Below are 11,854 nucleotides of genomic sequence, written 5' to 3'. Positions count from 1 at the left end.
AAAAGCCTGAGTAAACTGTAAATTACAGCTGTCAATTAGCAAAAGTCAGACATGACTCATAGTAACATTTTATTATGACATTTTTGTACAGAAATATTGGAGTTTTTCACTTTTATATCTTAAGATGAGACAATTGGATGGAGATCAACATTTCCTTAAATCTTCCCAGGGAAGCTTCCTGCCTCTATCTGATCGTCCCATTTCTGAACCTGCAGGAAAGAAAAAACAGGAGAAAATCAAAAAGTGGAGCAATAAATGCCTAGAGTGGAAACTAGCCTGAAACACAGCTGTGACTTTTACAACTTTAAACGTAGAGCTTCTAGGTGATGAGTGAAAAAGAAAACTGATGACTAAATTAAAACCAAGAATTTTGGAACAGAAGCAAATGAAGGTGCAGCCGAGTGAGACAGTGAGATTTGTTTCACGTGTAACTTACCCAGCTGATTGGGCAGAGACTCTTGTAGACTCTGCGGTACCAGTCACAGGGAGCCGTGTCCTGGTCTTTGGCTGACAGAACTTTGTTACATCTGTGGAAGTCTGTAACAAAAAGAGGGGGACGAGCTGTCAAACCAGAGATGGACACTAAACAGCCAGCAAAGCCAGCCGGTGTCCTCGAGTCCTTTATCTGACTCAAGGACTCGAGTCAGATAAATGAGCCTGATTCTGTTTATCTGCAGTTTTCCTCCAACATCATACTATTGTCACTCTAGGACCATCAGAGTCACCGACCACAATGCCACACTAACGCATGGCTTGTTGAAGTGTAGACCTACAAAAATCAACCATAAACCGTGTATATTTATTTGAAACATCAGCATTTTAGCTGTCGCCCTGTTAGTTTTTGGAAGCCAGCAGAGACGTATATGGTATACGTATAATGCTACGTTGCTAGCAAGCTGTATGTTCATACTCGCACAGGTGCAACACACCTGCCAAGTAACAGGCCAATAAAACACTTGAATTTCACTCACTGAAACAGAAGCACAAACTTCTTGAATGATCTATATTTGACAGCAAGACATTTTTCATGTGATTTTAATAAAACTGCTCCAAAAACCTTAGACAGCACAAAAATAGTAAGGAGGCTACACTTCACTGTTAGCTCACGTGCCATTAAAAGAGACCAGACGTCTAACTCGAATGACAAAATCAATCAGATTAAAAAAAACAACAACAAAACATCCAAATCATCCTCTCTGGAGTTAAGTAGGAAACTACCCATTATATATGCTGACGCTGCTGTGACACGATAGTCTCAAAGTCCTCATTTATCTTACATGGAACTGTTGTTAGAAACCCAAACATCATTTATTTATGAGCCAAATGTCAACATGGTTTTATTATGTGACCATAAACAACCACGGTTCAGTCACGATTAACTTTTATAATTAAGAACCACAAATCATAAAATGCCGATACACCCTGACATTTATTGTCGCTCAAAAAACAAAAAAAACAAACCCAAACAAAACCACAATCTGTTTCTGTCCGTCGGTGTGATGCGTTCGGGCTGTCACGTCACAGGACAGGAAATTTTAAAGAAACTTGTAACACAAATAAAATTGTATTTTAACATTGTGTTAAAATACAATTTAAAAAAATATAAATTCAGATACATCATGAGTTTGGTTTGAGCTCTTGAGTTTCAGACTGAGTGACTTACCTATTAGTAAGTAAAATAATTAAATAATAAACTAGTCAAAAATTGTTTTAACATCAGATTGAATGTTGAGATATCAAAGTTATTTTGGAACTTTTGAGAAATTATGTTTTATCCTTAAAATATTTGATTATTTTTAATCAATAATAATAAAATTAAGATTTATCTGATCAAAGTTGAAATAAGTACTTGACATATTTTTGAACACAATAACTAACATTGACATGTATAAAATACCAACAAATATGTTGAAATAAGAAACAGTTGCATCGGGGGAGATGCAGTTATCACTCCTCTTAAAACTGTTGTAATTTTCAGCTGTTATATACATTAAATCCAACAAATATAAGTATTCATGGTAAAATAAGTGGTAATTTATACAAAAACAAAACAAGGAAAAATAACTTCCTATTTGTCAACCACTCATAGCAAATTCTCCTTTTTAAAATCGGGCTGTCAACACGCTTATTTTAGATATTTCAAAGTCATTCATCCATCCTTTTCCTCCACAGCTTAAAAATGAAGCCAGTGCAAACGCACCAAGAAGGTTTTCTAATGGGCACCTAAGCCTGACTGCAGAAGTGATTCCCAATATCCACAGAAGTAAACGTGTTTACAGCCTGCTACACAAATGGTTTTGGTCTCTACAGAGTTCTCCCTTCATAACAGCCTCAGGGAGACGTTCAACAGTGAACTGAAGCAAACGGCTGTCTGCCAGGCCTAATGTCTGATAAATAGTCACTGAACTGGACCTCCCAACCATCTCTGTGATGTTTGGGCATTTGGAGCATTTTTAATAGATGATCTGTAGCACGTATGCTGTGTGCTACAGATCATCCAGGAAGAGTGTGCTTTAGTTTTGGCGAGTCAAGTTTTTGTGTTTTGTTACTCTGTTACTTACCATTTATTTATCTATTGATAAATAGATATCAGTTGCACTTGAACACTTTATGAATGCTGCTTGCTAACCAAGCATTACTGATTGCGTTGTGCCCCATCATCCATATAAGGTAACTTCTGGTTTCAAACCCTGCAATAAACAGGAGTTTCATTAGCCTGACTGGTTATGCCTGAGAAAAGATCATAAGTGTGTTTCACCGTTGTACACATGGAATAAAGGCCTTTCTGGCAGGAATCAAACTTCCCCCATGTGCAGCTTTTTTACCCTGAAGTGCAAAACTAAAGTGTCACAGCATTGTTATTGGTCAATTCAAGTAATGGCCCTGTAACAGTTATTCAGTATCAGATTACCAAAATGATTTAGGTTACAGTCACTTCAGATTGAAACTGAGTCTCTGTGTCTGGGTGGCATTTAGTTTTTACTGCACTTCCACAAAGACTGATGAAAACTTTTACTCTGAAAAATCAGCAGAGAAGCAGCATTAATCAAAACATTCATTACATATGCAGACGGATCAATACGTCTAACGCAGCGGTCCCCAACCTTTTTTGCGCCACAGACCAGTTTATGCCCGACAATATTTTCACGGACCGGCCTTTAATGTGTCGCGGATAAATACAACAAAATAAAACTAGTACCAGTACCGGAAAAAAAAGAAGATTTATTCATAACACACGTGAAAAGACCCAGGAAAACCGAGTTAACGATAAAAACGATAACAAAATAACGCTGAAAACCGATAAAAACCCTGAAAACCAGACATTTCACACCTGAGCCTCAACTCTCGCGGCCCGGTACCAAACGACTCACGGACCGGTACCGGTCCGAGGCCTGGGGCTTGGGGACCGCTGGTCTAACCTGAAGCTGAATCACAGCAGCGATGAAAGAGATAATTAGAGAGTGCATTTAGTCTGCAGCAAATCCACCGTCACACTGGGCTTTAGCATAGAAGGAGATGTGTTTAATTCTTTGAGTTTTCATTTGAAATAGAAACTAGCAGCAAAGCAACTTAGATTGATTTAAATATTGAAATTCAGACATCAAGCATGGGTTGTGTCGATTGTCAAAACTCGTCGTCTCACATTTCTTTATAAATTAAGAAACCCAGAAATAAAATTGACCAGAATAAGTTTGGAAGTGAGAACTGCTGCAGTTTAAACCCTCAATTAGTCTCAAATGAAAACAACAAAATCCACAGTCAAGTATTGGAAATACTCAGCAAACATGCCAAAAGCAGCTTTTATGTGAATAGATGATGAAATCAAAATGAGGGGGAAAAAAAAAAAAACAGCAAGCAAATAAGTGAGAATTCAGCTGAAGGCCCCGAAAGACTCACAACACTCAGCAGATTTGCAGGTTTCCTGTTCTTCACACATTTATGAGAAGCCAAACATTAGTCTGAGTGAAGACCCAGGCAAAGCTGAAGAGCACAGGTGCAAATAACCTGTGGCCATTTTTACCTGTCTGATTTCAAAGTTCAAGTTGTACTCAGTGTAAGAGGAAACAAGGAACTGGACCTGCGTTGGTCTGATGGAAGAAAACACTGAATTATGACAAAGGTTGACATGACTTTGCGTCGACACTGTGCAGCAGACGGCTCATTTACCCAGGTAGTTCTGGAAACAGTTGCGTGTCTGGTTGGTGTTGGGGAAGCGGGCATCAAACGGAGCCGTCCTGTAGTTCTTGATCTTCTCCTGGACCGCGTCTGACATTTTTCAGCTGCTGGAGGTCTGCACAGGATCAACAGCATGTGAGCAACGCTTAAATGTGACCATGCTGCACACACGGACTACAAGAAAGCGTTTATATCCACAAAGGATCCTAATAATAGTCAGTGAGCGCTACTTAAATAATATATCTTTAAGATGCGCTCTTTAACTGCAAACATTTATGCTGTGTGCCGATTTAAACACGTGACTACACCGCCATGTGAAACGTGATCCACTGTGGTCTTAAATATGTGTTAAATAATTTCAGAAAAAAAAGAGTAAAAATACAGCTTGTTCGGCATGAGCAAAACTAACTTCTAATTTGATATTAAGCCCATTCCCCCTGCCAGTAACTGGAAAATAAAACGAGAGTCCTGATGAATCCGTTCATTAACGACGTTATCGATAAAAATAGAAAGTTAAGATTAATCCTGCTCAGCTGTTTGTATAATCTCACACAGCTTTTAAAACATTTTCACCACAGAACAAAAAGAAAAAAAAGCACAAAAACAACTCACAGAGGCTCTAAACTGCGCACACACTTAAAATAAATTATCATCGACTCGCTATTCACGTAGAAACCTTAAGAAAACCGACTTACCGTCGACAAATCAATTCCGTTATAATCCGTGCTCCCGGTGTTCTGACAAAACAGTGCGCTGGCAAAGCATGCTGGGAAAAAACGGCCAAAAAAACCCACACAACAAATGGCGCCTCCACCAATGTTTGGAAAGGCAGCACTGCCACTTGCTGGACATACAGAGGAGCAACAAGCACAGATTTATTTTAACATAAAGGACTAAAAGAAAGAAGCCATGCTCAAAGTGTAGTTCTTTGCATCAGCACGTCTGTTCTGCTTGATTCTGTATTGTTGACTTTTTCATTTCATGGTCTTTTCCAACTGTTTTTTTTAAGCGTACCATGATTTTGGTCTTTAATTGCTTGTAAGGTGCCTTTGAGCATCTTGGAATACACATATGAATAAAATCTAAACCATCTCAGTAACCTTGTGTCCAAACCGCTTGACCTGAGCTGGATCTCTGATGTATTCATTTCTAATCCATGCTGGTCACCCCCAATATAAATCTGAGCATCTCCAGCTTGGCCTCCTGTGCTTTTGTTATTCTCACCACACTCAAATCATACATCGTGTCTCTTGTAAACCTTGCTGCTGCTTTTCTGTTACAAATCACCCCTGACACTCACCTCCACCCGCTCTACCCTGTTGCTTTTGTTGGTTGACCCCAAGTGTTTAAATTCACACACCTCCGCTTGCTCCTTGCAGCTGGACTATTACAACTGTCTTCCTCCTTCACACACATGTATCCTGTCCTGTTCTACTGACTTTCATTCCTCTTCACACAACAAACGTGATAAAATTATGAATATATTAAAATTTGCATTGCTATAAAATTTAAAGATCAAATTGATGGATCAAGGCAGAAAATTCCTGCAGCTCCAAATTAGCAGTGAATAATAATAATAAGCTATAAAATTACCAGGATAAACCTTAGCCTCCTGTGCATAAATTGGGAAGATCTCACATCAGGTTTTATTTGAATTAGTATGAGTTTGCCCCCCCAAAATAAATAAATAAATAATTGTAGATAGATAGTGGATAAAAAATGAAGCTGAAAAACACAATGAAAGCACAGAAAAACATCGGGGATTTCTTCATTAAAATGTTTATTTGCTATAAAGCTATTTTGGTGTCAGGTCAGAGAAGCTTGCCTCCTCTCACAGATCGTCCGCAGCTTGTTGGAGCATCTGAAAGTGAACCAGCTCCTGCTGTACACGACCCTCGGGGTGAGTCGACCACACAGATCCACACTGCTTTCACCCGCGTTATCCGGGTCGCGTGCCCAAAACCTGCAACACACACTTTATTCTGTTACCGTGGCAACCGCTTCTCTGACATATGATAATGTTCATAATAAAACTCCCACAGTGTTTTAATCCCCTCACAGTAAATCCACAGTGGGAAGACACCGTGGTTAGGTTGCTTAGGAGTGAAATTCTCAGCTGCTTTGCAAATCTCACTTATACATAATCCACAATTACTGATGTGTGATTACCTTTTGTAATCTCACTACAATGTTGTGTTTTACTGAATTCAAGACCAAGACCTCCAGATTCCAGAGTTCTGATCGGGTATGCTCAGTATGTGCCACACAAAGAAAGCCTCAGAGGATCTTATCCCCCAGTGTGGGGAACCACAACACAAAGATATTGTAATAATATTCATCAGGTAGTTTTAATATTGTGGCTGATCAGTTTAAATAGTATATACAAACAGGAAGGGAAAAATGTGATAATATTTGATTCCAACAAATATTTTACTGCTACTTAAATCTTATGCTTCTTATAATTAACTACTAAATGTTATTTGATTGTGTTGTCATCTTTAAAATTAAGATCAAACTCATATTCCATTATTGTTTATTATCTGCTCTTTAATTTGAGCATTTTACTTAAATTCTGTTCATCATTGTTGATTCTCAATTGTTTAAATGTACCTGTTATGTTATTATTAATAGCACTATTAATATTATTATTATATATATATTAATACTACTATTCTTACAATTGCTATGAATATTGCTAACATTGCTATTACTAATATTATTATTATTTCAACTGCTTTTGAAAAATAACAGACAAATTATTGGATAAAGTAGTTATTGTCTTCTTAAATCCCAAATGGGAGATAACAGGTTAAAGGAATGTGGCAGAATGAGATGGTGAAAACTGCACCAATGAAACCAGCTCCAAACAAGCGCAGCAAATGACAGATGACATTAAAGTGGCTCGGTGTAATTAATGTGAATGTATTTTTATATTTAGACCATGAGGAATGTTTGACTATGAACAGGGACACATACATTTTTAATATCTAGTCCTCTCATAGTTTTGTGTCCTGACAGCTGATCTGGCAAAATGTCCTCAGCCTGAGACAAACTTAAGGAGGAGAGATCAGCACATACTTGCTCTTCACCTTCTGAGCCCTGTTTGTCCTGCACCACCTCCTCCTCTTCCTCATGCCTGTCACCATACTCACTGTGGTCCCTTCTCCAGCAGTGAGCCATCGCTCCACTGCCAGCCGCCGTCAGCGCCGCTGCTCCTTAGATCTACCCAGTATGAGTCCCCCTGACTCAGACTCTGGGTCTTCTCCCACAGGAACTCCTGAAAAACATGTCAAACGTTACCATTTTGCAGAGAGAAGCCTTAATTTCATTCCTTAAGAACATTCTCTTTACTGTTGATCAATCAAGAACACAAACTGTCTCACATGTACAGTAAAAGAGCGAAACACAAAACCTCATTTGACCTCAAGCACTGGCCGCTCCTGCAGACGTCTCCATATTTCATAGAGGCCTTAAATCTATTCTTAACTTCTCTTCCTGGTGGTATGAATCTGTATGTCAAATAGTGTGTCCAAAAGGTAGGACATATCAGGAAGGGCATGTCAAATATTTACAACTGGACAGAGACTGAATATGTCATTAATGCAGGGAAGAAGATTTGTGAGAGGAGAAGGGTTCCAGCAAAGCTAATTTAATATTTATTATGTGCTTGATGAATAAATATAAACTGGAAATGACAGGACAGAGCAGGTGGACAGAGTAGTGTGTGTGTGTGTGTGTGTGTGCATTCACCTGCTCCTCTTCCGTCCTTATTATAGCCATGACGCCCCCCAGTGCCATGCAGTGGTACTGACTACTGATCCAGTCAGCTCTGTCCTGGCTGAAGAGGAAACATTTCTGTCCCTGAGGCGTCCAGCCAGGTAAGCATAGGCTGCACTCTCTTTCTGAGTGAACAATAATAATAATAATAATAAAGAATAGGTAAAAGATGTGGCTCAGATTACTCACCCCTCAAAGTTTGTTTAAATCTACTTTAAGCTTCAAAAGACCTTAAATGTCAAGCCAGGGTAAGTTTCAGCAGTGATTTGAAATTTTCTAGCATCCTGTACATCTCAGTACAGTATTACTGTTCTCAGTATGAAATAATCCTACAACAGCACTGAAATCATGACATATTTTTCAACAAACTGCATTTTGAGTGTGTAAATGATTAAACAACAATACAGTGCTCCACAAGCAAGACTTAAATTTGGATTGTGTATTAGCTACAACCATTTAAAAGTTACTACAGCCCGACAGTCTGAAGGTGTTAATGTCAGGTTTCATTCTGAAAAGCCTGTAATAGTTTTATGGTAGTGTGTTTTTATGTTGTGTCATAAGTAAGTGGTATAAATATGTTTTCTACTTTATTTATATCACTGATTACAGACTGAAAACAAACAGACTAATATTACACATCCAGTTTCACTGGTTTAAATCAGTTTATCTAACATACTGGAAACTCGTCATATGTAATATGACACAAAAGCTCAAAGTGGATCTGTTATCTGAATCTGAATCACGCTCGAGTTGTTTGTCTTTTTCACAGCATAATGGAAATCAGAGCTTCTTTGTTAAATGGGTTTTTTGTAAACAGTTGTCTATATTTAATCTGCCGCTTGTTTGGCAGCGTGACTGGGACATTATGTGGTTGAAAGAAAAATGACCAAACTGAAACTGACATTTCTCTCTCACAAACTCGTCTGTGGTTAAATACTCGACCTTTATATAAGGGATTCATTAGCTTCTTTACCTTTCTGTTACAGCCTTATAATTAGAGCCAAGCCTCAGGTAAACCTTTACACTAAAACCACCCAGTTATCCACTGATGCGTCAGTTTTGAAGTCTGGCCATAGAAATGCCTGAAAACAGACACAGTGTGTACGAGGAACTGTCACAGGAACATCTTCGAAAAGTTGTGATTTTTGTGGGTGTAAAAAATGATTTTTTTCTCTGGATTTTCTCTTAACACTTGTAGCTCTGAATAAAAAAGCACCCAGACTCACCACCAGTGGTAGCGTTGCTGATCGGGCAGTACTGGTTTAGAGCAGGGTACTGGGAGAACAGGAGCTGATATGACTGGTTGAGCTTCTCCAGCCCGATTCTCAAACCTCTCAGTTTGTTTTCCTGCAGGGCCGACTGGGACTGAGACACCAGTGTGAGCTGAACCACTGTGGTATCAAACACACACAACACACGCAGCACAGTGTCAGAAGATTGCATACACAATGTCTCATCACCCGTTACCATGGATACGGGATAATAGAGCAGTGTCAGACAGAAAGCAAAGCAGACTGACAGAGGTGAAAAAAGGGATGATTCAAAAAGAACAGAGTTAATCCTCTCTGCAAGCCATCGCGTAACAGAATTTATTCTAAAATAAGACGCAGAGACCGACGGATTTATTTCTCGACAAAATGACAAAAGACTCGTCCTGCTTTTTGTTGAAACACCAGAATCATGGTAAAATCTTCCTGCAGTACCTCCATATGTACGCTGTATACTAATGCAGTGCTCTCCAAAGGCAGGTTAGCAGTAGAAGAAAATGTATTTATTTATTTTTGTCCCTTTAGGCATTTAAAGTTCACAAAAATACGCCAATGACATAAAATTTGAGACTCCTGGTAACATTTGATAATAAAACCTCAAACTGTTTTTGATATTTAGTATCATTCTGTCTGTAAAAACAATTACTCAAAAAGTTTAGATTTTAAATGTCATGCCACATTTGACCTCTGACCTCTCCTTCAGACATTTAACAAAACAAAAATATTTAAAAAGTCTATTTAGTGTCATTCTGCCGCCTGAATCTTGTGTGAATTGTGACATTTTCACACCTGCAATCTCTTGACTGTTGTTTTGAGGCTCCTCTTCACTGCGTTTTCTCTGAACAGCTGCAGTTATTTTCTGGTCCTGTGTTCATTTTGAAGCCAACCAGTGGTTCAAAGCTTTTCACGCTGCTGTAAGTAATATATGCGTCTTTGTTTTCGTTTAGATGAGCCGTTTTTGTGTGGCAGCCAGCACACCTCGACATCTGTGTATCAGCAGATGGAAAGAGTGAAAGAAAGAAGGCTAGTTACACACAACGCCTTTGTGTGAGCGCAATCGATGCAAAAGGAAACACCTGGGCAACAAGTTACATTTGCCAGTGTGAAGCGGGTCCACTCTACATAACAACACAGCCAAATTTCGCTATGCTGTTAGCATTCGCTTGGAGAACTTTAAAAATCATATTATTCTGAGCTCCACTATTAGCAAGGATCTATTACACTCACTCTCAAACAAGGCCCTACGTTTTTATCCAACATGATGTGTGTTACTTCACTAATGAAATCCACTCTTTCTGTCTTTATTTTCTTTAAACCTTTGAGTATAGGATTTGGCCGGCGAGGATAGGCAGTATCTCAGGCACCACTGAGCTGTAGGTTCAACACAGACTAAAGTAAATGCCATGTACAGGCAGGTGCGGTGTAGAGATAAACTCAACTTTGTAAATTTTTGTAAATTATTTGAAAATATTCAAAATATCAGTTAAGGTCTTATATGTATATCAGCACATTATCTCCTTCTCCTTTTTTTCAGTAACCCGTTCCCATTGGTCAGTGAGTTTTATAGATGCAAAGAGGCACTCACAGCAGAGAGTCTGGAGCAGAATGATGATGGTCAGTAGAAAGCAGAGCAGACAGAAGTAATGAGCCAGCTGTCTGTAGTGACCTGAGAGAGCCGACACAACAACAAAGGGAAAAAAGAAAAACACTTAAACATTTATAGACCTTTTTTACATTTCAGCAGGAGGAGACTTTGGCAAGCCTGGGAATTTCATAAAAGACCATTTCACCCAAAGCAGTCCAACAGGCCAGCAGAATATTCCTGTTGAAATACAGCATCTCTTTTTGTGTTGTGTTGTTGCTTTGGGCTGCTTTATTTGGATGATGGCTTTAAGACATAGCAGACTTGTTGCCCTGCATGGTTGATGAGTATGGGTTGCATCAGACACAGGCAGATCAATGAATTGATAGATTTAGCTCTAATTTGATGAAATCTGCCACCAAGACTTCAAACATCTCTCTGATCCCAAGTCTGTAGATTGTTTCTGAAAAGAAATATTGTTAATGTTGCATTTTCAAAATCTATATTACAAACCCAGAAAATAAAATTCACTCTAATGTAAAGGACGAGGCAACTGTAAAGCTAAAAAATAAAAATCAAGCAGACACCACCGTGGATGAGTGGGAACATTTTTATTATGTTGCAGTCACTATTGTTGTCATCTCTGCTTCTTCAAAGCAGAGTGAGCTCATTAATTAAATCATTAGCTAACATGATAATGAGCACACCTCAACAGTGTTCTTCTTAAACCCACTCGACCCATGCATGCAATCGAATTTAGTGTTAAACAGGCTAAGAAATGACTAATACTAAATAAATAAATAAAACCAATTGAAATACTTTATAAAAAGAAAAGCTAATTACTTCTGTCTGTGGATGCTTCCAGCTTTTTTTCTTCTTCAAGCAGAGTCGATCCATTATTCACTCCCATGGTCTCATCCAGCAGAGAATCAGCACAGGATTATTACAGCATGGATGCATAACTTTTCAGTCACCAACAATCCTTTGTGTTCCAGCAGCAGGTACCAACGAACAGCCCAGCGTTCCTCTGTTGAGGGATTGGTGTGGAATG

General features: G+C 38.7%; 2 protein-coding genes across 2 annotated transcripts; both read right to left on the bottom strand.

Moving 5' to 3' along the window:
• Window positions 1-56: 56 nt before the first annotated feature.
• Window positions 57-4,973, bottom strand: LOC309698121 (cytochrome c oxidase subunit 6B1-like). The gene is made up of 4 exons (XM_082520437.1): window positions 4,872-4,973; window positions 4,168-4,291; window positions 437-537; window positions 57-209 (listed from the first exon to the last, which is right to left on the bottom strand). Exons 2-4 carry the CDS (start codon window positions 4,271-4,273, stop codon window positions 156-158), a joined length of 261 nt encoding a protein of 86 aa, XP_082376563.1. The 5' UTR covers window positions 4,274-4,291; window positions 4,872-4,973; the 3' UTR covers window positions 57-155.
• Window positions 4,974-5,982: 1,009 nt separating this feature from the next.
• On the bottom strand, window positions 5,983-11,810 carry LOC309698122 (C-type lectin domain family 4 member C-like; the record flags this gene model as incomplete). The annotated part of the gene is made up of 6 exons (XM_082520438.1): window positions 11,647-11,810; window positions 10,807-10,887; window positions 9,180-9,344; window positions 7,927-8,078; window positions 7,329-7,453; window positions 5,983-6,139 (listed from the first exon to the last, which is right to left on the bottom strand). The coding sequence occupies exons 1-6, from the start codon at window positions 11,711-11,713 to the stop codon at window positions 5,983-5,985; spliced, it is 747 nt and encodes a 248-aa protein (XP_082376564.1). The 5' UTR covers window positions 11,714-11,810.
• Between the last annotated feature and the right edge of the window lie 44 nt (window positions 11,811-11,854).

This window comes from Aulonocara stuartgranti (genome assembly GCF_965226115.1).
Source record: "Aulonocara stuartgranti genome assembly, chromosome: 22".
Lineage (NCBI taxonomy): Eukaryota > Metazoa > Chordata > Actinopteri > Cichliformes > Cichlidae > Aulonocara > Aulonocara stuartgranti.
The sequence above is the reverse complement of the archived record's forward strand: the minus strand, read 5'-3'. Positions and strand labels throughout refer to the sequence as shown.